The sequence below is a fragment of the Phragmites australis genome, chromosome 2 (assembly GCF_958298935.1).
Source record: "Phragmites australis chromosome 2, lpPhrAust1.1, whole genome shotgun sequence".
In the NCBI taxonomy this organism is placed as follows: Eukaryota; Viridiplantae; Streptophyta; class Magnoliopsida; order Poales; family Poaceae; genus Phragmites; species Phragmites australis.
Genome location: NC_084922.1, coordinates 759037 through 786920, shown reverse-complemented (window position 1 = coordinate 786920; position 27884 = coordinate 759037). Strand labels below are relative to the sequence as shown.

Below are 27884 nucleotides of genomic sequence, written 5' to 3'. Positions count from 1 at the left end.
AGATATATAATATATATATATATATATATATATAGATTAGTTTGATACATATACTTCATAGGTAGTACCGTGGGAGCACGCACTATCAACGAGCGATAGCACACAGGAAGCAGGCCCGTGCGGGAGCGCACGCGGGAGCACGCGACAACGCGCGGGAGCGGGAGAGCGCGACGCGGGCTCATGCAGGGAGCGAAGCGGAACACTGAGACGAGCGGGATTTCCAGCAGCGAGACGTCGGACGAGCGAAACATAAATCCGTATGCATTTTTAAGTACTATATATATAGTGGCACTCCGTACTCCGTAGTGGCTTTGCCCCCATATTAAAAATCTAGCTAGGTCGCAATTTCTTTTGTTTAGAAAAATCTAAAGCGAAGGTATAGGTTTCGCTGGAGACATACCAACCAACTCGATGAAGGGACAAAAGTCGGAGCTACCAGAAGCAAACGATGTGGATAGGCCCCTCTGCTCTACTACTCCGGCGGCCGGAGCATTATTAATTTATGAGCTCTGATCCGCTCCATCCATGGTGGTTGTCTCGGCAGCCGGCAGATTTTTTTATTTTAGCTTATTTAAAACTAATATTTTATTAATAGCATATGGAAAACTAATTTTTTATTTAAAACTAATATTTTATTAATAACACGCGAGAAACTAGATTTTTATAAACTAGTTCCGTTGATCACGTCAAATGACCTCCCACCTGTGTCACGTCAATCTATTTGGCGTGACCAAGACGCCACACTGGCACAGCACTGTGACAACCAGCCGACGTGGCACGCTTGAGTCGCACCAGTAGTTTTGGCGTGATCGGTTGTCATGTCAAGCCTATTAACGTGACTGGGGTATATACAGAGGGTCGCGCCAACCCTTCCCTCCCGCACATTGTTCTTCCTCTCCGAGGCTTGTTTTCTCACGTCTTTTCTCTCCTCCAATTGTTTCAACAAATTCAGCAATTTTGGACCCAAATCAAAGAAGATTTCACTAGAGAATATTCATTGAAGGTAAATACTCCATTCCATCCATTCAATTTCAATTTTCGCTATATTTTTAGTTGGCTTTGGGTACCTAGGGTTTGGAGATTAGTCCATATGAAAAATAAAATTTTGTAATATAAGCTATTGTTTGTTTGTTGTTGTTTAATATTTAATATAGCATGTTTATTATTCTTGTATAGGGACCATTTCACTCTTGTATGTGGTGGTGTGAAATTTACCATTTCTAATATAGTGTGTAGGATTTGTTAGTGTTGAATGTATAAATATTTGGTGCATGTTGAAATAGTAATAATTTGGTATTCATGCAGTTGTATGGTATGACTTTTAATTTGTGGCGTAAGCAAAAGTGAACACACATCGGTAAAAAAAACATCCCGATGTTAGTTGCAATTATGCCCCTGTTCCTCCCACTCTTACTATCCTGACCTATGATTGTGGCAAACATATCGTGGCCCTTCAGTCGTTACATGAAGATATTGCTAGCCACTCTTACTACCTGTGTAATGATTATCGTGTTAGTATATATTTATTTTGGGTTAGGGTAGAAACATATCTCATTACTTTTGCTCACATTATGTTTCATTGATTTGTAAGAGTGAGAGATGTGCTTCTTCTTTCAATGGATTGATGGATCTGAGATGTATGACCCCAGGATTTTGAAGGTGAAACGATTTACTCAGTATCCGAAGCCATACGACAAGTTTGTTCATTGGGTTCCTCCTCCACCAAATCCTCCAAAAATGACGGATAAAGAGAAGCGTGAAGTGCGTAGAAGATGTCTAGCGGATCTTCTGTTATGCAACTGCGGGAAGCATAGCATGCTGTGTGAACCTTCTGGGGGATCTCCTTACTTCCATTGTGAAGGGATGATAAAGGTAAAAACTGCGCATGTTTGGTGTTTACAATTTGAGTGATGTAGTATTACATATCATATACATTATATCATATAATTGAATGAAGTACTATGGTGCTAGTAACTATCGTGATTTACTGTATGATCTCGATGACGAATGGATAGAGGACCACGATCAAATTAAGGGGATAGGGTTATAGAACCATGTCATCCAAGGAAGTGCAATTGTGGTGTCAATGCTCGATACAGGATAGTATCCTCCGAACTTGGTGTGGGATATTACTGCGGGCATGTGGCTTGCAAAGATATGGTTAGTTTGATGCATATCATCTATATTTTCTGTTTTGATATCCTATGTTGGTTGTACCTTATTAATGGGAGTTCGAATTTGTTTTTGGGAATAGAGTACGTGGAGATGCTCATGGGAGAAGTACCTTGATAAAAATGAGGTGGATCATAAGATCACATGGAGGAGTTAGCGTCATCTGATGGTGCTGTCATGCTATCTGGTCAACCATAAGAAGGCAACTCGTGATTTTTACCGTGATATGTATCCCTAGCACAAGAGGAGAGTCATGGAGGTTGAAGAGGCAGTGACTAATGCGGTGCAAATGGAGACAACGAAAGCTCTTGTTGCTAATTTGCCTATGTTGTCCCAGATGATGATGATGATGATAATGATGATGCATTGCTCTATGAAGGATCGGACGATTAGTATGCGGGGTCAATTTGATGGGTATATTTCTGGTGTCCTATATTAACGTATTATGTTAGGAACTATTTGTGAACTTCATTTGTAATTGTCGTCTATTGTACTATATGAACTATATGGATTATTTTATTTGTGTCTTTGCTAAGTTTAGTCATGTACTGTTATAGTAATTATGCGTAACATCTATGGATGGTTTAGAAAAATAAAATATTCCTCGACAATCTAGACTAAGCATATTGGTCTTCGATAATATGAATTCTTCTTACCATCTGAGACAAGACACCATGAGGGTACGATACATATCAGCAATAGAGTAAATGTATCGATCTACAAAATAGAAAAATAAAAAGTGGTGAACATTGTGTCACGGCAGGTCTTTTGGGTGATTCACTGGTTATGTCACGTCAGATCTATTGGCATGACACATTTGATCTGTCACGCCAGAGGCACCCCAATTGCAGGGGCTCACTGGTATCAATGGGGGAGGAGAAGGGCCGATCGAAATGAAGCACTTCATTCCGGGATTGAAATGTGAAATTGCATCAAATATCCTAGGCACCCTTGTGTATGCCTCTTTCCAATCTCCTTACAGTAATGCCATCACATGTTACTTTGCCCTTCATGCCTTGCCATACAACACCCTGTAATTGGTAAACCCAATTATAGACTCAATTAGAGAGACCATAGTCATGTTCGAGTCTGCCCAAATGATGGTGGTGTTGCACCGACTAAAATACCTCGTTGTGCATTGCGAGTGCACTTGTTCTAGCCTTGCTGACCCACAAGTATTGGGTTGTTTCACATTTTTGACCTTCCATCTTCGGTCGTCACTTGGAATTACATGGACCCATACATACAATCCACAACCTTTCTGGCATTTGATAGTGTTCCTCTCCTTCACATAAGAATGAACCACATCGTAATACCTGTGGTATCGCACTGCATAGTCCATAAACCAGAACTTCACTTCATCAAAACTAACAAATATCATCCCCTTCTTAATAAACTCCTTCCTAGTGTTTCGCTCCTCCTCCATCGACATTAAGCTATTATCACATAGAGCTTTCTTGGTCAATGAAATATCCGCGTACCCCGACACCTCAAACATATACACATATACAGCCTTCAATATCCTCATCTCCTGCTCCGTGTAAGTTCCATTCCACCAAGCCCCTATTTCATCCTCGCTCGTTTCTCCTTCAACCTCAGGACCAACATGTCGTTGCTCAACACCAGGCATATGTTCTACTTCTTCTACCTCATCACCTTCTTCTTCACCCTCACTATCCGAAGAGAAGATTGAAATTTCTTCAACATTTCCTTGGATCTCCTCTTCCTCAAAAAAACCATCATCGAAGTCATTATATATAACATCAAAATCTAACTTATTAGAACCACCGGCAGCTATCTCCTTAACGGAGGCACAAGGTACCTTCGGTATAGTAATATCGGTAAGATCAGAGACACTAGCAACCTCTAGGACAACAATGGTAATTTTTTTGAGCCAAATGCTTAACAGGCTCCACTTCGTGGCTATGTCTACCCCACACTTCTTAAACCGATGGCATCGAGCTTCCACAAATACCCACATCAACTACAATCTCCGTACAACAGACTTGAGAACATTCATACAATCCGTGTACAGCTTCCAATCATCTCCGACACTAACTCTATGACAACATAGTGAGACCTACCACCCCGGCCAGCATCAAAGCTCCCACATATGGTTACATCATTTTCATCCACATCAAGATTCATAATTGACCTAACACGAGCAACAATTTCATTGAAACAAGGCAGACTCCCAAATTTCAACACATGCCCCCTCATCTTATCGAACTCCCCATTTGCAATAGCCGTGCCATCACAAAACACAAGAACAATCCAGTCTATCTACACAAACCATCCAAACATTTCACATATGCAAAAATACATGCAAATTCTACATATAATCAATTTCAATCTCTACTACTCATCATTTTATCACAACAATTCAAAATTACTCATATATATAGAAGAACATGCATTGCTCATATACATGGAGCCTAACCATATATGCCTCAATTACCTACGCTTAAATAATTGTATGCAACAAATTCCACACGATACAAATACCTAATTATACACCATAGCTCGATATTTAAACTCCGAGATCTAAGCCAAAACGTACGAATTTAATAGATCATCATCACAAAATACTAAACCCTACCTACCATTTCACCTAAGAATGCAAGCAAAAAAAAAACCAAAAATAGATGGAGGGAATGGATAAGCTACCTTACTAGGACACTTCCCCAGAACTCTGCTTCGAATTGGGTCCAAATGGTGGAGGATCGGCCAAGGAGATTCTCGTCGGCACGCTCGGTTTGGGGAGACGGAAGAGGAAGAACAACGTGTGGGAGGGAAGGGCCAGCGCGGCCCTCTAAATACACCTCAGTCACGCCAAGAAGCTTGACGTAACAGCCAGTCACGTTAAGACTCCTGACGCGACTCAAGCCTGCCACATCGGCTAGCTGTCATGGCATCGTGCCAGCATGCCGCCTTGTTCACGCCAAAGAAATTGGCGTGACATAGGTAGGGGATCACCTCAATACCTTTGGCATAACCAAAGAAGCTATTTCTAAAAATTTAATTTTCCATACGCTGTTAATAAAATATTAGTATTAAATAGACTAAAATATATAAAAAAATCCGCAGCCGGCCGACCGCTGCCTCCGCCCATCGCCACAGCCATGCAGCAGCTGCATGCTCACATCACATGCAAGAGTACAGTGGCTGCGAGCAGCAGTCACGACCTGTGTGTGCCATGGACGTACGGGCTGGACCAATCGGCAGCTGGCTGCACGTCGCCAACCTAGCCGGGCGCCGTATCTACCTGCAGGTCCTGTACGACGTCGCGGCGTATGCGTTGCCTAGCTCGCCTGCATTCCCGCGGGCACACGGCTCCCCGTCGCCTTCGGACGACCGCCCCTCCCGTGTCACGTAGGCATGCTGGCTGTCACGCCTCGTGCTTGCCGGTGCCCTCGGCTGTCCGCCTGCGAGGTGCACGGTAACCTCCTCCTCCTCCTCCTCCTCCTCCTGCTGCTGCTGCTGCTGCTGCGCGCAACGACGACGCGACGTCGATCGCTTTTTGGGTTTTTGGGCGCCCATGCGGGTACGCAGCGGAGGCATGTGTGAATGCATGCGTGCACATATCTGGCCGGGTACGTTCATGACCAGATCGAGTCGCCGATGGGAATAATTAGTAGTACGCATGCATGCCTTCGGACATCTGACCGCGACTTCAGTTAATTCCAACACTGCATGCATGCCAAGTTCCCCCCGGCCGCTATATGTGACCCGAATTTACCACACTGTACAACAATGATTTACGACACATTGACAAGCGATTTACTATAAATCGATGGTAAATATGATCGTAATTTATCGTAAAACATTGTGCAGTAAATATGTGCTCATATCGTCGTAAATCCCTACAGTTGTGATCGAAAATTTAGGTGGCTACTGAATAAACCTTTCGGGTGTGTATATATATAAGGTCGTTTTTGGCACGTTAAAAATGTTTAATATATATTAGGTGACGATTGATTGATTTCTTTCATGTGCATACAACTAGCTTATTCTGCGATAACCAAGACCATAAGGATTATACCGCGTATTGAATCATATAACTATGAGGATGCTTTTTTTAGATACTAAATTTTCTTTTTCAGGCGACGATTAGACATCCAACGGCTCACGGTCGTCTTCAACCTTACATTGTCCGCACCCATGCACAACATCGGCTCGTTACCCCGCCTTCGCTCTCCTCTGAATGTCTCCAGCAGCAGCTCTATCATCGGATCCGTGGCCGTCACCCCTCCCTCACTAACCTCCAGTCTCTGCTCACCTCACCCTACCCCACGCCCACCTCCTCTCACGGACTGGTCTGCTTCTCCAACTTCCTTTAAATCCGGTAGCTATGGAAAAACCAAATCTTGAAACTTCTAACACTAACCCCGCTGTAGGCCGTCGGAATCCGTAGCTTATCTCAACTTCTAAATTTCATAAGAAGTGTGTATACCTATATAACTTAAGCGCGGAAACGTTCCAGCCTTGCAGGTGCCCGCCAGCTAGCATGCATGTGTGCTTCATATATAAAGCTAGGTTTAGTGATTATTATTGCTGCCGTTTTTGTTGCTTCTTGCTAAGTTCGTTCTTGTAATTAAGTTCTCACAATTAGCAGTATATATCAGGTTAAGCATTATACCTTATATATCGAAAAAGTTATAGCAGGTCTTATCATCATGAGTTGATGAGAACAACTACAAATTACTTACGTGTCTGCACCATCAACTAGTATCATGCATGCATATAGTAACATGTCGTGTCTCTTATTTTTTGGGCTACGTAACATATGATTCCAATTTTGCATAACTTATGATAACAACCAACAGCAAGTTCAATACATCCGCCAAAAAAAATGACAGGCTCGTGTTCAGAGACTTCGTCAATTAAGCGGGGCAAAAAGATATCTTCAAAAAAATAACATAACTTTTCTTCAGACGAACAGAAAATATTACAAGAAAAAACACATCTTGCTTACTGCTTACCCTTCCAAAAAAATCGAGATATCATTATTTCACACACTAGTTATGTACAGATACTTTTTTCCCAAAAAGAAAAATACAAGCTTCATCGTTAACATATCTTCAGCAGTGGAGGACTGATTAGTGATTTACTCGTATACTTTTTTTTTATTTCACTGACATCAGTTAAGCTAGATTCCCATGTCAAGTACACTGAAAAGTGAAAACACTCTCTGTGCATGCCTGACCATGGACCAAACAAAAACCAATACCCATCAGCGCCTCGGACGTCATCTGGTCGGCTGCAGCTAGCTACTTGATTACTTTGCTGATTAAGCTGCCAATTTGGTGTAGTAAACAAAAACCAGCAATGTATATTAAGCCTTAAAAAATTGATTAACCTAATTGCATAGCCTGCATTAAAAAAATAAGCGTGTACGTGCGCATGATATGATACCGTCCTTGACCACTACTTCACATCATTACGTCAAATCAGTACGCTTCATACAACTTGTGTATATATTATTCCACCTTGCTTATGGAAAATCGTACGCAGTAGGATCGAGATCCAACGACCCATGTTTACTAGCTACCGTACCGTATTTTGATCATCGTGTACTATATGATCTATCTATTCTTGATCATCTCGAGTAGGAAAAATAAAAGAATATAATCCGTCGGTGCTACATGATTTTTTAAACAAAAGTGGTCTCTCTAGATCTTTCTCCCCTCGACAATATTTAGAGATCCACGAATAATAAGTCTAGCTAAGCTCCCTTTTCGATTTTTCTAGTCTTGTCGATGGGACGTTGCAGTTTATCTATTCCTAGGTTTTTCCACCGTGCTTTAGGTACCAAATATTGAACCAATAGTTGAAAGTTCAAACTTAACCTAATCTAATCAATTTCCTTGGATACCTGTTAAAAAAAAAAACTTGATTAATTTGAACCCAAAAACTTGATAGTTGGTTGCAAGCAGTATGAAATAATGTTCTAAAATGAATGTTCGATGGACTTGGATATCCAAAGATTAGTGTAGTGTGGCGTAATTTAGCTATATGCTGCTCTTTATAGCTGGTACGATCAATGCGATGACTCAACTTGGTTGTACGTGCTTTTATAGCTAGTATGATCACTTGATCAGTACAACGACGAAACTAGGCTCTGTAGCCAGTCTGACCAATATATTGACGTAGCAGTAGAGGTAGATGTTCGCAAAAGAGAGAGAGAGAGAGAGAGTAGATCGTCAATTGACATGTAGTCTTTTGCGTAAAAGTCCGAACGTTTAAGGAATTTACAAGATATCCAAAAAATATGGAGCTTTAATATAAACAGATATAATATTTGAATCCAACAGCCGACCGAGAAATAGGATGCATGTAGATGCGTCACAATTAGTATATATGCTTACGTAAGTCTAGCGATTCCTTAAAAATACATAAGTCCAGTGATATGTATAACCAAAATACTGTAACTCAAATTTGGATATGATATGCGTGATTTATAGCTAAATTGTTCAATATGATGACACAATTTGGCATCACGTGCTTTTATAGCCGGTATGAATGTGTCAGCGTAGCCCCAAAGGGCAAATATATCTAGAGAGATATGATCAATTGATCCACGGTCTTAATTTTGCATAAAAGCTCAAAACCGTTTGGGATGATTCACATTAATAGTCCAAAAGAAATATTAATCTTTCGTGGAAACGGACCCAAGAGTATAAATTCTAATCAAATCGATCAAGCAATGACGCTCGTGACATGTAGATGTGTTGAACCTAGTATGTGATAGCATGTTAGTGTCTCATGGTACATCATTGTATGGATTTGCAGTAGCATTGTTACACCCTCGTTGATTACGAAGAGCATTGCTAGGTTTGGATCCTTAGTAGTTATGATGGCCCTAATATAGGCAAAGTTTGTATCAACTATAGGCAAAAATGATAAACATGAAAAGTACATGTGTAGATAGCCCAAAAGAAAAGATAAATTTAGGTTTTTGCCATCATGTCAATTGCAGTTTCGGCTTTTGCTATCGCTTTTGTAATTATTTGGTTCATGCCACTGGTTTCAAAACTTGTTAGGCTCATGCCACTAGTTGGACCAAACCAGTGGCATAAACTGCAACAAGTTTTTTGGTTCAAACACTAGCATGAGCCTAATAATTAAAAAAAACAGCGACAAAAATTGAAACGGTAATTGAACCAGTGGCATATAGACCTAAATTTTCCAAAAGAAGATGACCTTTGCTCAAATATACGTTGTTTGGAGTAGTTTCACCATGGATGGATCCGCACAACACTTCACTATGCAAACAAGTTGTGCAAGCATGAGATGAAAAAAGTCGAAAGATAAGCTAAGGTCTGCGTGGGATAAGAATGATGGGCTATCTTTTAAAGAATGTGTACGTGAAGTGGCTAAAAACATAAAAGATTATGACAAACGAAAGATCGGATGGAGTTGTCGATCAAATGGTTTATAGAATTTTGTTTACAACATAGTAGCACATGCTAAGAAATTTTCATGCATTGAGAAAATGAAAACCCTGAGTTTCTAAGGTTAAATATGGTTGGTTATTGCCCTTCTTCGTTTCGATTACTCCCAAATGCCAGATCATTTCTTGTACAGAGCCCGCTAGCTAAATCCTTCGATATAAATTGTGCCAACCTTATATCTCTAGGTCACTGTTAATTTCCGCTATTACTGTGGCCAGTATAGGTTTTCTTCTGAGGTGCAGCGGTGGTGTGCGCCTAGCAAACGTAAAAAAAAAACCCAGCAGCAAACCACCACCATTATTTTGTCTTTTTGCTTGACACAGCCCCCCTCACCTTGAATGCTCCAAAGCGGGGCCCACAGGCACTTTCAATTGCTGGGCTGGTCCCACGTCTGGTTTGGTTAGCTAGGGTTACGTCTCGTCTGGTCTGGTTAACCCACGTCCTCCTCCCCTGGTTAGTGGTTAGGGTTAGGGTTAGGGTTTCCTTTTGGTGGTAGCGTGAGCATGTGGTGCGGCCGTCCGTACCTCCTGCCTGCGTGGGTGGGTGGAGTAAAGAAAGATAGTGCGATGGATGGATGGATGGATTGGGTGGCGTGGCATCTGATGCGCCTCTCACCCACCCATTCCTGCTTCCAGATTCTCTGCGCTCTAAGCTCTGCTATTTCATGTGTTGCTTGCTCACCACAATACTCTACCACTTCACTATATATATGCGCCTCACAAATAGATATCGTTGCTTTTCAAAGGGATATGATCGACGAGGCACAAGATATTTCTTCTCAAAAACTGGGTCTTGGGTGTAGAAAAAAACTTAATATTGGCACATTTGATTTGAAATAGGTGTGGTGAGAGAATATTTATTTAATTCATTTGTTTAAAAATTCACGCATCTCTAAATTTGTAACTGAACAGGTGGAAGAATTTTTTTTGCTGTAGTACGTTAAGCAGAATTAATTATGCACTAGGTAAAAAAATTTAACAACGTTTTTTTCCATTCCGCCTTATGAACATATTTTTGGTGTGGATGCGGCGACATGTTGCTTCGCATATCTTTAATGAGTTGCATATCCCTTTCTACCAGAAAATAATTGGTACTTGTACATCCACATACTCGCATTATCACTAAATGTGTGCCTCATATTATCAAATTCTCTGAGTCCCTAAGGTGATATATCAATTTCAAACTTAGAGGTGTACATGCACAAAAAATTAAGAGGTTACTTATGATTCTAGGTGCATTTCACATGACACGAGCAAAAACTCGCTTACAGAACCACGAGGATGCCATGCATGGCATCTGTAAGCATATATCTCTTATCACAGTTGTCTACCAGCTGTAGTCTAACTGGTAAACCATGAGGTTTTAATGACGTCACTTGGTTTTGGATCTAATGATGACTTGTTGCCTCGCATATCTTTAATGAATTGCATACAGTTTCCTTGAGAAAAAAGATAAATACCATCGCATCCGCTCACACGATCATGCAAGACACACCTATGTTCTGGATTCCATCAGGTAGTGATCTAACACTTCCATATTAGAGGTGTGTACGCTAAAAATACGGGGGATGGAAATTGAATGAAAAGATTACCTATGACTTCACATGAAAAGGAAAAAAAACACGATTGCAAAACTTCCTTACCAACAATGGACATCAAAACTCACATGTTATTCCCCCAACTCAAATACTTGAGTACATTTCACACGATGAGCAATAACCGCTTGCAAAACTATTGTTACTCCTACCTACAAAATCACTCAACATACACCCATACATTTTAAATTCCATAAGGTGATCTCACATTTCCAAATTTAAGATGTGTGTACGCTGGAAAACAGAAGGATGCAAGATAGCGCATGGGGATTTGTATGACTCTGAGTACATTTCACACGACGAGCAATAATTTCTTGAAAATCTTTTGTGACAAACTCACATGCATCCATATCTGTCAACTCCAATACTTGATTTCAAAACGAAGCATCACCCACTGAAAAAATCCCCAGTACAAAAAAATCACTAGCAAAATAGGTGTTATTATTATGTAGAAAAAACTCATTCTATGAACTTCTCTAACAATTACTGATAGATGTAAATTATTGTTGTTCCATCTCCAAGATTTTTTTACCATGGTAACCCTCGTCACCACAGCCGCTGGCACTAGCTAGGGATTTTTCTTATCCTGAGTCTGCAGCATGGGCAGTGCTGACCTGGTGGTGTGGGCATTGGATACACATCTCCCAAAGGAAACATCATGTCCACACAAGAGCGCCCCACAATTGATTAGTTTCCCTCCCTCCCCCATTTCTTTTTTCCCCAACCCCTCATCCATCCTCTTTCTCTCCTCCACCCTTGTCCCCCCTCCCTCCCTCCCTCTCTCTCTCTCTCTCTCTCTCTCTCTCTCTCTCTCTCTCTCTCTCTCTCTCTCTCTCCACATCTCTCCCAAAACTCTAAAGCACACAGTTTTCCCCTCCCTCCTTCCCCCAAATTTCTGACAAAGCCGCCGCTGTCGCACCAGGGAGCTGCACCCCCCTCGCTGCGATCTATCCCCCAGAGGTCACGACCCCTCCTGCCGTGGAACATCAGGTATGCCACAACGGCGATTCGATCATGTCCTTTTTTCCTTTTCCCCTTTTGGGCTTGGTTTGATTTGATCCATGAGCCTCCGTTTCGTTCATGCATTTGGGGTTTTCTCGGTGGATTTGGTGAGGGTGTGGTCTCATCGGTTAACCCAAATCTTGGTATGCTGCCTTTTTTTTTCTCGTACCAAATCTCTTCGGGTTTTCCGTCCCCTATGTATGTACTAGTTCTAGTGGTATATTTATGGTTGATTATGCTTATCACTTCTCGGGCTATCAATTTTGTCGAGAAATATCTCATCTTTGCGATGTGCGGGGGAGTGGTGGGTGGTCACAATGATAGATCCAAGAACAATTTTGAGCTAGGGCGGAGACATGGAGTCTAAGTAAGGAAGAATACAAGGTGAGATTATATACTTTTGTCCATATAATGTGGAACGACCCTATAAGATCATAACCTAAATAGATTTTGTATCCGGTACATTTATGACATGCTATATTTTAGCAGTATATGGTGAAACTATCTAGACGTAGAGTCATATTCTAATTTCTAGTTACTTAGTGTTAGTGGGGGAGGAGGTCACCCATATTTATATTATCCTTTGATGCAAGACATTTAGAATGTTGGTACGTGACACATTCCACACATTTCTTACTAAATATCTAAATTCTAGATTTTTTATTTTTATCTAAAATATAGATATTTCTTACCAAGTAAAATATTGGTAAGAAATATATATGTTTTACATATCTCTTTACTTTGCCATGAAGCATGCCAACTCTAGTCCTTTATAGTCTTCAAACTATTTTAAAGAATTTCATGTATGTATTGCTAATTCAACAATCCTTAGTTGAATATAAACTAGATTACAATTATAGTGAAAAAAGTTATTGAGAAAACCATATGGCTGGTATAGCGCATGTTGTATGTTGCCTATGTCAGATTGTGTGTGTTAAGTAACGAGTCTGATGATGTAGAGCAGAGTATGCTATTGTAATGAAAAGCCACACAAACATATGATCACCTTCTTGCAATGAGGGAACTATGCAGTTTTTTCCCTGGACTTTTGCAATGAGAATACAAATTTTTTTGCATTCCAAGTGCGTGTGCCCCATGATATGAACGTTAGTCCATTAGTCAAAGTGCGGACATTGAGTTCAAAACTGTAGCGCAGAGTTCAAAATTGGTTGTATTTTTTTTATAAAAAATTGAAATAAATCTTTTAGCAACTCTGAAAGAGAAAATGAATAGAAAGCAACCAAATCGCTACAATGAGAGCTGTCAGATCTATGATGAAGACCAGAGATGTAGATGGATTCGCCTTTCACCGCCTACCCCTGTGCCCTCTGCCTGATGCGCACTGGCCTCACGGGTTGCGCCCATGTCATCCCTTCTTCCTCTCAGCAACTCCCCATCGGTTACCTCCACCTCGATCTAGGGTTTGGGTAGTCCCATCTCCTATCCTTACCTTGCTCACTATGACGCTTACTGCATTAGCCAATGACAGTTTCAGGAAGAATTTTAAGCTAAGGCAGAGACACAGAGTCTAAGTAAAGAAGAATACCTCAATAATGAAGAGAGCATATTAATTCCCCAACAAAAGACAAAAAAAAAAATATAAACCTATAAATTAAGCAAAGGTAAAAATAGATGTATTAATGGGGAAACAATAAAACCTTGAGTAAGGTATAATAAATATTGTTACTAACGGTTATACCATATTACAAATTAGACATAAAACTTAAAACAATTTTGATATATTTCCAACAAGGTACAATGTGGCATAGTGTGCGGTTTTGAATTAAACGTTTAAGCATGATTCTACGGATAGATTGAATATTTAGTATATGAGTGTAATATTTCAATGGCAACACGCAATGAGCCACACCTTAATCTTTCATTAAGAACTGTTGGAAAATTTAGGAGGTTTTCCATAAATTTTGAATTTGAGTTTGCAACCAAATTTGAAATGTGGAATTTTTATGGAAAAAAGGAAAAAAGAGAGGAAACAGGGAAGCAGTTGGCTTAATGGGCTACTCCGGGCAATGTGGAGCAGCCCATTTAGCCCATTCGGTTGCCGTCTCCACGAATCCGCTCGGTGGACTCGGACTCGGTTGCCAGCGGATCCGATAGCTCCTCTCCTTATTAAAAGAAAGAATTTAACCTTTTTTCACTCTACCAAATGACGCACTCCAAAATGCCACCCTACCGGATTCTAGAGCTCAAATGCCACTCGACCCCTCATTCCCTCTGTGAATTGTACCCGAGAGCTAAAAATGTACCAAAAATGTGTCAATTTTTGTACATGCTTTATAATTCATAAGCAACTCATTTTAACTGGATTCACCTAAAAATCTTATGTAAAATTTAAACTAAAATTATCCAAAAGTTTCTACATCACATTAGAGATGTACTAATTTCTAAAATTATCTTCCACCCTAAGTTATAAGGTGAAAACGTTAATTTCTTTATAGTATCTATTTATTAGTAAATTAGTACATCATATTAGAGATAATTTTAGAAATTAGTATATCACATTAGAGGAATATTAGTGAATTTTTCTAGACTTTTTGGAACTTTTGTGAGGCCTTAAAATTTGTTAGAAGTTACAAAAGTAGCACCTTTTGAGAAATTTTAGTTTGAATTATACACAAGATTTTTAGGTAAATGTAGTTAAAATGATTTGCTTATGAATTATAGAGCATATGCAAAAATCTACACATTTTTTGATGTATTTTTTAAACTCTTAGGTACTAAATATAAAGTCGAGTAGCATTTTAAAGTGTAGAGGGACGAAAAGTTAAATTCCCCAATTAAAAGCGGAGCTCTCCTCTCTCTCCACCCAATCTGCAACCTCACCTTCCCCGTCTCCACTCTTCTCCTTGTCCAGCTCGATTCCGTCGCGGTTCACCTCGTCTCCAACTCCGACAGGCGCCAGCGCGTTCCTCTGCTCGTTCCGCCGCCGGGACACCTCGGGCGGCTGCCCGACCTCGCCTCAGTGGTGGATCCGCCCCCGCGCTCCTCAAGGTGAAAGAAGGTACTCGTGCCACATGTCCCCGTTTCTTCTTCTTTGTCCGCTACCTCTTCTCTCTGTACAAATGGCCGGCGTTATGGGGGGGAGGGAGGGGCGGTGGTGGTGCTGCGCCGGCCATCTCTGGCGGTCGCCAGAGCTCACCCGGGTAGTGGATCCGCCCGTGGGTGGTCAGGAAGGGACGGAGATCTGCTCGTTTCATGCTCGTATCCACCGATCCGGCGGAAAAAAAGTTGCAACTTGCGCCAGGTTCGCAGCTATCATTTCATGGATCCCGCGAACTCGCTCGTTAGGTCCGATCAGCGGTGCGTTTCGCCCAAGCTTCGGGGGGCGCGTCCACACTGTAGTACTGTTTCCCTTGCTTGCTCGGTCGCTTTGCTTCGTGTGGGGGCTTTGCCAGGAGACAGCTGTGTCTGTGTGTGGCCCCTCGGGACCTGAGCCGTAGCTTACTGCGCCCGCATGGAATCCGTGGCCGCTTATATTTCATGTCGCGAAAAAATCGGTCTTTTGCGAGGATTCTTGCAGAGACGAGTGGACTAGCATGGTCACGAGTTAATCCGTCGAGGGCACAGCTTTGCGTCCATAGACATGCATGGAGGTTAATTATGTTTATCTATCTGCGGCTTAGCTAGGTAATTAACGTTGCGTGTTTAGTTATACTGATGATACATCCTGGAGGGTTAATTCACGGTCTAGGTTGTGTTCGTTACTTGCTTTGTTGGGATGTATAGCGCTTTGTGCTGTGTTATATTCCATGAGCTAAGTATGCACACATGCGTGTTCGCGTTCACGGTCTAGCTCAACCTTTCTGTTCCTTTGTTTCAGCCTCTACTTTCTGCAGTTTCGATGACCCAGGATGTGAGGATGTGTATGGCCGGTCATGCAATGCTTGCCGTGTGTGCATGGATGTTTGAGGTGTTCCTTTCCGTTGCAAGATCACAGGACTGACGTGCCTAAGTTTTGCTGCTCTTCTTGTAGCAATGGAAAGGGTTGCTCTTAGAACTAGAGCAGTGGAGGAATTAAGGCGTCTAAGTACAGTTGCTGAACATGACAACAGACCAGCAGAGCAGCAGTACTGTGATCATTTCTCCATAAGGTAATCTTTAATTTCTATATTAGATGCCTGTATTACATCATTGTCTGGCATGCCATATAGCAGTATAGCACTGTTTAACGGTTGAGCTTGCTGTTTAATCATAGTTTTGCTCAATCTTCTGCCCTTAAACAGTTATCTATTATATATATGTGAGAGCGCACATGGGAACCGTGACACACTGATGTGCATGAAAGCATTTGGTTTAGCGTAAAATGTCTAGATCCCTTGGCCCAAATGTGTATTCATGCACATAAATATGTCTTGGATACCAACAACTTCTGAAAAATATTATGTTACTTATTTTGGTTTTTTGTTTTATCTAGTGTACTCGACATATGCTATTATATATTCTGTTATACGTGTCTGATTCTCAGTGTTACACATATGCATGTCTATCTTTATTAGTTTAGGTGCATGTTCATATTTGTTTTCCATGTGTGCAGGTGCATGCATTCACACAATGCTAGCTAATTGTAGATCTGTATACGAATTTTTTAAAGACCTTGATCGTTACTGAAAGGGACCTAGACAATTTGTGTTTGCCTCAGATCGATAGTAGTGGTATAAACTTCGTTACCATTTTTCTTATGCCAAGGATCGATGCAGAACTTGTTGGAATGTTATGCGTGTAAGGATGTGGCTAACTAGAACACATATTGCTTTTTTCAAATTTGCATCGTTTTTGTTTTGAGATCCCTATTTTCATCCATTTGTGAGTGTTCAAGGACCCTAGAGCTGGATTTTTTTTTTTTTTAGAAGTAGAGTTGGAATGCTGCATGTAAGGAGGTGGCTAACTAGAACAGATTGCTTTCTTGAAATTTGCATCGTTTTTGTTTTGAGACTTCCATTTTAGGTCATTTGGATTGTTCAGAGATTCTCGAGTTGATATTATCCATTCCCACTGTCAGCCTTTTGGTTTGCTAATTATAACCATTAACCAGTCCTTCGTCAGTTTACCCCTTCATTGCTAATATGCCAGCTGTGCCTCATTAATATATTTCTCCCACTACATTACTGAATTTTGTTTTTCACAAAAGGTAACTTTTTCATTTTTTTATGATAAAACCAGCATCTGGGCCCTATTTTGCAAATGCTATTTCTTTCACTGAAGCATAGATTCAGCATATTCCACTGGTGCATTGATTTATTCTCTGAACTACTTTGTGTAGTGTACCTTAGTATCGTCCTAAAAAAAGGTGCGTGTTAGTACACACCTAGAACTTTGTACTTGTTTGAATTGGTTCAATTTGGTCGCTATACATGAAAATCAGTCATTCAGTCTCTACCTTTGTACTCACAATTGGCACGTGTCTAATTTTATTCGTATTGAGTCCTCAGTTCAGTTTAATACCAACCAATTAGAAATGAACAAATGATTTAAATGTCTCTTTCTTATGTATTGCCGCTAGTAAGAATACATGCCTGCTCATTCATGATGTTGTTTACAAGAAGTTATATTCATTCAACAAACATGTAAATGTACTATTCATAATTTCACAAGCACTCAGAAGATGAGAGGACATGCATGTTTGTTTATAGGAATTATGTTGTATCTTGTATTCTTATGTGTGTTTGCAGTAGTTACTAGTTCATGCATATTAGAATAGGGTATTTTCTAGCCTCTCAGTTACTGCACAAATGTGCATGTTAATAAAGGCCCTTCTTTTGACATCAAGGTTTGTTGTTCAAGCTACTGTCTATGCACGAGGTAGAAAAGTGCTTTTCGATTTTGAAGTCCTTCTATCCTTGTCTTTTAATCAGAGCAAACATCATACTATGAATATATTGTGTGCCTTGTTGATGATTTATGCTCTTGTCAGGGAGTATGTTGCTCAGCTTCAGAAGAAGGATCCAATACTTTATTCTCTATCTCAGATTTTTCGTGAACAGCGACAACACGATGACCACAACAACTTGTCCCCACTTTCAGTGGCAAAGTTTCGACGATGGAATTGCTCAAATTGCTTGGATAAAGTGGAAAATTCAGATCACAGAACTACATCTAGAACTGTTTCTATGACGCAGGATGGCACTAATGATGGTTGCTCCATCTCATTTGTTCGGACAATAATGCCTACTAGTGTTGATTCCAGAAGGCTGTTTCCTTGCACACAACAATCATCTCAAGGGAATAATGCTGGTGCATCAACTTTTTCGAAGAGTGCCCAAGAATGCAATTCAAAATGCAACTCTCCTTCTGGCAGCAAAGGAGTACTTACTGAGGTGAATGTTGATCCAGCCACAAAAGGTATGGTTGAACTTGGTGAATCCGTAACTAGTAACCTTTCTTTGTATACAATTAGCTAATATGACGGTATATCCTCAGAGTTACAGGGGTCGCCCAATAATCTTGATGTGATGGCAAATATCTCTAATGATATTTCCGTGGATGTTGCTGATTTTCCTGATGTTCCTCAGATGATATCGAGCAAAGCAGGAATTGGCACAAAAGGTATCGTTGAGCTTGGTGGATCCCTAACTAGTAACTTTTCTTTGTATACAATATACTAATACGCTGGTATATCCTCAGAGTTACAGGTGTCGCCTGATAATCTTGATGTGATGGCAAATATCTCGAATGATGTCTCTGTGGATGTTACTGATGTACCTGATGTTCCTCGGATGATATCAAGCAAAGCAGGAAATGGCACACAAAGTCCGTGCAGTCCAAAACCTTGTGAAGTGCCAAACGAAGATGAAGATGAAATAACTCAAGATGTTCAGAATGAATGCAATGCTTGCACTGTTCCTAAACTAATATATGGGCACAAAGGCCCTAAATCAATATATGGGCACAAAGCCAGTCAAGTCCGCAACAGGGGTCCACGCCAAGCAGCTTCAAAAAGAAATGCTGGATCTAATAGTAAGAAGAAAAAGAACAAACCCGTTGACATGGCTGCCATTTCAGATCTCAAATTTTGTCAGAGAAAGCCAAAAAAGACTCGGCTATTATCAGAATTGATAGATACTGACAAGGTAAGGGGTTCTGCAAACGCCATTGAAGTTCGTCATGCAAGCATTGTTGTTCTCTGTGAGAATGATAAAGGCAAAATGTTATTGGAGGTAGGAAATGATAATGACACTTCTGTTAGCAGCAAGAAAGTGGAAGAAATTCAATCAGGAACTATCCAGAACAAGACACACCTCAGAGTAGATAATGTAGACGATGGGTCTTCTCTCATGAACTGGCTGAAAAAAACTCATAAGAAAGTAAGGACTGAGAAAAAAGACTCAGGACACAAGAATGTTCATTCTTCTGTTATTTCAAACTCTACTCCAGATATACCTGCTTCTAAAGATATGCATCATGATTTTCTACCCTCAGTGGGAGATATGAACCAGAAAGAAGTGCTATCTATCTCCAACGCCAAGCATGGGAATGAAAACATACAGAATTATAATCTAGAGAGAAATATGCAGAAGGCAGATGACCTTTCCCAAACCCAAAATGTGCCCGGGAACTCTAAACAGAAATTATTGTCAAAGGGAAAATCAACGATTTTGATAAAGCGGAAAGTTCTGCCTACCGCCAGTGCCCAACATGGTGGTGAAAACGCTGAGAACAGTACTGTAAAGAGAAATATGCTCAAGGCAGATGATCTATGTCACATGGCGTCTGAAAACACTGTGCAAAGATGTCTGACAAAGGTATGAATCAAGAATTATTTGTTGTTACGGATAGATACTTGACGTCTCTCTTTTTTCCTTCTTCCTAATTTTTGGGGCGTATTTCTATGTAAATAGAGAAATTGACATTGATCATAAGGGGAAATATCCTACAGTATTCTACAGAATATGTGAATAGATAATTACGTTTATTTATCTGCTTTCCCTAGTTTTGCTGACCTGTGATTTGATATTCTTATGGTTAATCAGCAGGGTTGGTAACATGTGCCCAGTATAGGATGTTTCTCCCTTTTCTTTTCTAAATTAGTATGATATATTTTATAATTGTGCAAGCAATGGACATCCACGCTGAAAAATATTAATGCTGCAAATATTCTATCTTGTATTACCTTGATCTGGATTGGCGGATATTATAAAATATTCACATTTATTTCATTAATTATCTCAGGTTTCACTGGGTAAGCGTGATATCCATAATGTGCCTGGCCTTCATCATCAGAAAATGCCCAAGAATAAGAAGAAACGGAAGCTAGAGATTCATGAGAAACAGACTGCGATGGATGACATCCCCATGGACATTGTTGAACTTCTCGCCAGAAATCAGCGTGAGAGACAACTTATGACTGGCACCGATTCTTTGGAAAACAATCATACCCGACCCAAAGTAACTGCAGATGATTGTGCCCAAATAGCTGCCAAGCATGGTTCAATCGACACATCTACGGTGTTTGACACTAATTTACAGAAGTCATTGGCATCAGAAAGGAAGAAGTCATTACAGGGCCATGCATCATCAAGCACAGAGGCTGCCAGTGTGCATCCTTTGGAGGAGTTACATACACAGAAGTCATTACAAGGTCATGCAATATCCAGCGCAGAGGCTCCCAATGGGCACCCTTCGAAGTTACAGATGCAAAAATCATTACAGGTTCACGCAGCATCCATCACAGAGGCTGTTAATGTGTATCCTCCAAAGCTACATATTCCAGATCTTTTGAAGTGCACCCAGGAACAACAGACACATTTAAGCATGGACGAAGATGTCACTATTGCTTGTACCTCACCAGCATTTTCACATCATCAACATATTGCTGAAGTACCTGTTCAGAGCTGGAGCAATAAAGGAACAAAGAAGCTAATGTGGGATTCTTTCAAGGCAGCTTCAAGGAATTCACCAACGTCAACATATGGTTCTCAATTCAGACATTGCATTCGAGAAGTTGATTCAGCTTCCACTTATGTGCTTGGAGCTTCTAATAGTTATCCAACTCACCAGCCAGTAATTGCGGCCATAGACCACTACACAAACAAAGCAGTTAACCAGGTCCAGCCAAGAAGTTTTCCAAGTACAGTATCAACCATGGGAGCTGATAAGCTGTATGATCAAAGGATTGTTGGACAATCAGGCCTGTATCCAAACGAAGCCATGCCTGCAACACATCTTCTGAGACTGATGGATTCATCAACCGCATCAGGCTTCACAAACTATGAAATGCCTCACAGGAACCAGATGGAATTTCAGACTCTCGGTTCACAATACGTGCATAATCAGTACAAAGCATCACCCAACACATCATATGGAAGTCACCTAATTGAAAAGGCTCCATTGACACTGCAAGACTTGTCACGGCATCAGGTTCACCAAAATTTGCACAGACCTTTACGCCCTCATCCTAGAGTTGGTGTGCTTGGTTCCTTGCTGCAGCAGGACATTGCAAACTGGTCTGAGAGCTGTGGGACACAGTCTGGATATAGACTGGGTGTGTCTAAAGGGATAACATCATTTGATATGAATAGAAAAGAAAATTATGAGGCCTTGAACTCAGGAATGTTTTCAGCAAGATGGAATGCCCTGCAGTTGGGTTCTGTTAGTTCTGCTGCAAATCCAGAATATTCGTTACCAAGATATGGTGTAGCTCAATCTTGGACCAGGGGCGATGGGAAAATGGTTCATCCCTTGGATAAGCTTGTCAGAAAGGATATCTGCGTGACTAATAGAAATCCAGCTGATTTTACTGTAATTAGTGACAACAACGAGTATATGATAAACCTTTGAGGCACAGAGTGTGCATAGTTCTAAAACATTTAGATTCACAAACTTCACCTTGTCAATGCTAAGCGATCATCATTGGACATTGGTAGAGGAAGGCTTTACTGAATCTTTTGCAAGGTAAACAGATATTTTCTTTTCTTTTAACAGAAATGAAGACGGAGATTTACTTACTTTAGTGATATGGTGCATGCGGGTTCTTTGCAAGATACTAATGGATGTGCTGTTTTCTGGATGCAGGACCAACAGCTACCATGGTCAGGTGCAGCCTCCAGTTTATGTTTGTGATGTAACAGGCGAAGAACTGATCTCCAGTAACTGTGGCAAACCCCAATAAACTTACTTTGCTTTGTACAAGAGAAAAAATGTAGGCATGTGGCCATAGAATGGTTTGCTTGTTTTGTAATTACCATAGGGGTTGTACAATGTTGTTGTTGTGGTTGTACAATGTATTTTTATGGTCGATTAACTAGTTCTGGTTGTGAGTTTTATAAAACATCATATTACTTTGGTTTAGTCTTGAAGAATGCTCGAATATCAGACAAGATATGCTTCTCAGTTCGCATCATTTATCGGTTTGCCTGAAGAGGCAGAGATTCTTGGTATCTCCTGTTGTCAAACACATTGGGGGTACGATCCTGCCGTGGACGAGGAGGAGCAACCAGACCAGAATAAGACTGGTGGTGGCGACGATGCAGCCATGCAGGTGTTGGTTGGGATGGAAGAGTGTGGCGCTTGTTCTTCACCTTTGCGCCGCGCTCGCCCCCCCCCCCCCCTCTCGCTCACTCAACCGAAACTGCCACCACAACCTCCTCCGACTCCGCAACCGCTCCCCCTGTCTATAAAATCTAAATCGAACCCTTTGGCTGAACCTCCTTTTACCTCTCCGCACTCACACCCTCAAATCCCACCGGATTTCATCCACCCATGAGCTTCCGAGCCGCCGTCGAACTCCACCGAGCACCTCCACCATCGCCAAGCCTCTCCGCGCAACCCCAATATCATTTGAGCCCATGCCCACGTTCCCCGCCCACACCTCATCGTCTCCCGCCGTTTCCCATTGAAGCCTAGCCACCGCACGAAGCTTTAGCCATCGCCGAAGCCATGCCGTTGAAGCTTGCCGTCGCCAGGCCACTCCGCCGCCTCCGATGCCGACGTGCCTATCAAACGGACTCCCCAACGCCCGAAGATCGTCTTCCACCGCTCGCCGGAGTTCCCCGATCGTCACAGCATCGTCGCCATCCTTCTCTGATCGTCCGCCGTCGTCCCAACCTCGTCGCCGTCAACGTCCCGAGCCAAATCCAAGGTAACCCCCCACCGTCCGATCGTGGATGAACGATCGCAATTAGATCTAGCCATACCCCTTCGTGAGCCACTAGGAAGCCGCCACGTGTCACATAATCCTAGTCAGCACTCATAGTCCACGTCAGCACCACGTGTCGGTCCACGTTAGCCGAGTCGAGCTAGTCAGCGTGCCGACGTCATGTTGACCTCATAATTAGGTTTTCTAAATTAAAATTAATCTATTAATTCTTTTAAATAGGTAATTTTGCAATTAGGTCCCTAGACTTTTCAGGTTTTACAAAAAAAGCCCATTTCAGCCCTGTTATTTTACTTTTAGCCACTCATAGTTTTATTTATTTGCAAATAAGTCCTTGGAACTTTCTATTTTTACGAATTAGCCCTTGTTGTTTTTAGAAAAACCCTTGTAGCTTAAAACTCTCATAATTTTTCCACACGAGCTCTGTTTTAAACAATTCTTGCGCTCACACTATCGTAGCAGCAAATACTATTCGTTAGTAGGCTTTTCATAGCGCTTTGCTTCTATTTAGTGTGCTGTTATTAGATATTTGTACTTGTTTGTTTCTGGTGTGCGTGATTGCATTAGGAGACGAGCAGTTCATGAATCTGCAGGACCGGACTTTTGAAGAGTTTGAGTAGCCCACTACTGAAAGCAAGTGTCCTTAATCACATTAATCCTATTGTAGAAAAGTGTGTCTTTTACTTTCTAATTGCATGCTTTGTCAATATGAATCTCATGTTTAGTGTTTATTAATACTTTCCATGATTATCCTTGTCGCTTGTGTTGTAGTTGGGTGTCAAGGGTAGAAATGTTTTGTTGTGTTGTCAAGTTGGGTGGGATAAATGTTAATTTGATTAATGGTCTATACATCATGAACCGGTTTAGGTAATTTTTTGTAGTAACATGGAACATAGGGATCAAGGTAGGTTGGTTTGGTTGGAATGGCTATTGTGTACGTATTGGGTGATGTGCGAGTACCTGCTTGAGATCCTAAGGACTAGTTCATAGACATATAACCCAGCATAACAGCACAATCACGAGGCCTATATGGGTACGGCCTAACCAATTAATTAGCCACCCTATAATTCTGTGAGCATCACTGGACGGTTAAGTGGCACAAGAGGGAGCTTCTGCAGTGATGGAATCACTATTAGTGGTGAAACCTTAGTGGGTGTTTACAGTTTGACGGGAGCTTTGTAACAGCCTGGTAGTGATCTCTTGGCGTACACCTTGAAAGTATGTAAGGTACCAACGGGTACTGGCAAAAGAATTGATCACGACTTGTGGGTAAAGTGTGTAGACTCTGCAGCGTATAGAACTAATTGATCAGCCGTGCTCACGATCAAGAGCGGGCTTGGACTTCTTCATGATTAGTAGAGATCTTGGATAATTGGTTTTGGGTAGTCGTGTGGTGGTACCCCGATAAGTTGGTAGCCGGGATATATGATATCTGGTGCGTTTGGTAGTCAGATGGAATCTGATGAGCTGTTTCTTTAATGTTGGAGTCGTCACACATAGTAAATAGAATCGCTAAATCCTTTTTGAGTCCTAGATTAGGATGATATAGATGCAGTAAACCTTAGTCGAGCATTTCTTACCTTAAGTCTTTGTATCATGTTTTTCCACACTTGCTGAGTACTCCATGTACTAACGCTTGACTTCTCCTAACCTTTTGATGCTGTTCAGAATGTGAAGACTTTGAGGACATCCCGAATGATGGAAGCTGAGTTATAGGCGGAGGAAGTCTTCGACCTGAAAACCATGTTCTAGGCTGACGCTCCCCGAACAACGACTGTACATGAATGGAAGACCCGCTATCGCTGGAAGTTATCTTAGTATTTTCTTTAAGATCTATAAGTCCTTTGTAATGAATCTTATCGCTATATTATAACATTGTTATGTTATCATTTATGAAGTCACCGTATGTATGAAATATGTGTGAAATGTATCTGATTTGTTCTTTTGAAATCGGATGCGACAAAGAGAGAAGCCTGGACTGATAGACTGGTGAGTGGCAAGTTGTTGTAGGTATAGCAGGTGAGCAGGCAGGTCTTGCTTAAACTCGGCGGCTGGTGATCTCTCTTGAGTTGGGTGTGCAGCTGCAGATGGAGCAGAGCCTGAAGCTGCAACTCAACTCTGAAGGCATGTTGAGAATTCAAGAATTTTACAGGGAACCTCAATTCTCATAGGAATCCCCAGTGGCCTTTCCTGTATTAAAAAAGGCGTGAAGAGAGAGGGTAGTTTCAGAAGCGAAAGGAGTTAGGGACTTGACAGAGCCGCCCACGCGCAGGCAACGCCAACTCGCCGAGTATTAAAAAAGCGTTGCGAGGCAGAGCAAAGCAAGCAGACAGCAACCCAAGTTGGTAGCCTCCTCGTCCCGTCAAAGCCCCCACGCGGCTCGTACGCCGACGCCGCACGCATGGGCGGCCCGTCGGCGGCGCCCCCCGCGTGGATGGCCGCCGCCGCCCGCAGGTGGCTGGAGGACGCCGGAGCCACTGGGGACGACGGGACCGGCCGGGCGTTCAACGCGCTGCCGCTCTCCGGCGTGCGCGTGGTGCTCGCCGAGCGCGGTCGCGCGCTCTGCTCGCTCCGCGTGCCCGCCCACCTCACCGTGCGTGCCCGCGTTTCTTCTGGTAGTTTCTTGCTCGGCTGTGTCTTGTGATGAATCGAGCCTTGACTTGGCCCTCGGGTTTGTGCGCAGGACGCGGAGGGGAACTGGCACGCGGGGGCCATCGCGGCGGCGGCGGACGACGTTTGCGCGGCGGCGATCATGTCCGTCGAGGGCATCATCAAGGTTTCCGTCCACTATGACATCTCCTACTTCTCACCGGCCAAGCTCCATGTGCGTACCATCTCTAATTTCCTCCTCGAGATGCCCAAAAAACCCTCTTTTTTTCCCCTCTAGACTCCAGAGAAGAAAGAAAGGCAAAGCGGCAAACGTTAGTGTTGTGTAGTCACTTGCACTAGTTCACTTTTGTTTACCAGGCGTCGACATCTCGAGTCGTCGTGTAGCCAGGAGCAATGCCGTGTTAACGTGTGTATCGAATATTGACAGGTACAGGGCGAGTCCAGTCCAGTTCAGCTTAGGTCATCTTCAAGAGAGTCCTCAAATTTGTTTTTTTAAGTGCTACAGTGCTTTTGCGGTCTACTATAGCACTAGAAATTCATCTCCAACAGATCCTCTATTCAGTGATACAATGTTGCTATAGTAGAAAAATAAGGAATGCTGTAATAGATATTGGGGGTTGTACGCATAATCCATTTTTTTTTCTGTTCTGAAACTAATCCTCAGAAAACATTATGAAGGTAGATTAATTCTTTATCATTTTTTCGTGCCCCGCCTTGTACAAAAACTCGGTCTTGGTGGACTAATAAATCACGCGTATCAGATTAGATTGTCCAATTAGGAGAGCCTACTCCTTCAAGAAAAGCTGCTTTTTGAGCACCGAGCATTTTGTTAGTAATAACTCTTTTTTTTGTCTGGCGATGTGCTTTGGAAAGATGGCTAGATGCTTTTTTGGACACCTTTTAAGCTTTTCTTATTCAAGTAGTTAGGCAAGTGACCTGCCGTGCTGGTTCTTGATCAATGTTGCATAGTTTTATATGCATCCTGCCAATGCAACTTTGATTATTTCGGCAATAGAAAGCGAACTGGTACAGATGCGAGGAATAGGACTGGCCATTCTATGACCTATGGACATGCTTCTTTTTTAATTTTATTTCCAGAAGCAACCATGTTACCCGAGAATTACAGGGTAGCGGTTAGTTGCCCTCAACGAAAGATTCGCAAACAATTAAAAAATTGTAGTTGTAGCACAATCTGCTCTAAGAACATATTCTTAGCAGGGCTCAAACTAAGCATTTCAGCATCAAGATGCTTTGCTGTTACAGTACTCAACAAAGCATTATATGTACCTTTTCACATTATGCTCTCTGCGGTTCTCATTTCCAGTATCTAGGTAGATTAAGCGCAAATTTCTCCTTTTTTTCTGAATATATGGATAAGTCGAGTCGACAAACATCCAGTGCAAGATTTTTCAGGAGGCTGTTCAACCATCTTTAGTAGGACTAAACTAAATTGTGCTGACGTGTTCAGGAGGAAGTTGAGATGGACGGGAGGGTGGTGGAGCATAAAGGGAGGATGACGGCGGTGATGGTGGAGATCCGGAAGGAGTCCGGCGAGCTGGTGGCGATCGTAAGGCAGTGGATGACGGCCTCCAGGCCGAAAGGGGCTCAGAGCAAGATTTGATGCTTCATCTTTGCGTCGATTGCACTGAAACGGCGTTGAGTGAACTAAACTAGCAGCAGCTCGAGGTAATTACTGGCTGAGGTACAGTTAGCTTCCTGTAACAGGAGATGAGTTTTATGTCTTGTGATTCACCTGGGAATTCAGGTCGATGTGTTGTGTTGTCCCCTTTCAGCATTGGCAAAAAAAGAAAATCTGAAGTCTGTCCTGCGTTGCTCTCTGGTTTGCATTGAGTGAACTAAACTGGAAGCCTCGTTTTCTGTTTGTCATCCGGCCCATTGATCGGTTTGGTGCACTGGGCCAAGTTGGGCTAGTCATTTCGTTGCT

At 41.9% G+C, this 27884-nt stretch overlaps 2 protein-coding genes across 7 annotated transcripts; both read left to right on the top strand.

Moving 5' to 3' along the window:
- Positions 1 to 15042: 15042 nt before the first annotated feature.
- Positions 15043 to 22524, top strand: LOC133892421 (uncharacterized). Of its 3 annotated transcripts, none has more exons than XM_062333193.1 (7): positions 15043 to 15241; positions 16214 to 16331; positions 18152 to 18579; positions 18658 to 18783; positions 18862 to 19979; positions 20407 to 22128; positions 22249 to 22524. In XM_062333193.1, the coding sequence occupies exons 2-6, from the start codon at positions 16216 to 16218 to the stop codon at positions 22012 to 22014; spliced, it is 3396 nt and encodes a 1131-aa protein (XP_062189177.1). In that variant the 5' UTR covers positions 15043 to 15241; positions 16214 to 16215; the 3' UTR covers positions 22015 to 22128; positions 22249 to 22524. The 3 variants fall into 3 exon arrangements, with proteins under 3 accessions (XP_062189177.1, XP_062189186.1, XP_062189168.1); XM_062333202.1 differs by having other exon boundaries at positions 16077 to 16331; XM_062333184.1 differs by having other exon boundaries at positions 16061 to 16331.
- A 3033-nt stretch (positions 22525 to 25557) lies between these two features.
- Positions 25558 to 27777, top strand: LOC133892390 (uncharacterized). 4 transcript variants are annotated; one of them, XM_062333152.1, is made up of 3 exons: positions 25558 to 25922; positions 26013 to 26153; positions 26367 to 26504. In XM_062333152.1, exons 1-3 carry the CDS (start codon positions 25731 to 25733, stop codon positions 26433 to 26435), a joined length of 402 nt encoding a protein of 133 aa, XP_062189136.1. In that variant the 5' UTR covers positions 25558 to 25730; the 3' UTR covers positions 26436 to 26504. The 4 variants fall into 4 exon arrangements, with proteins under 4 accessions (XP_062189136.1, XP_062189144.1, XP_062189127.1 ...); XM_062333160.1 differs by having other exon boundaries at positions 26013 to 26250; positions 26367 to 26452; XM_062333143.1 differs by lacking the exon at positions 26367 to 26504 and adding an exon at positions 27408 to 27777 and having other exon boundaries at positions 25563 to 25922; positions 26013 to 26105.
- The last annotated feature ends 107 nt before the right edge of the window (positions 27778 to 27884 follow it).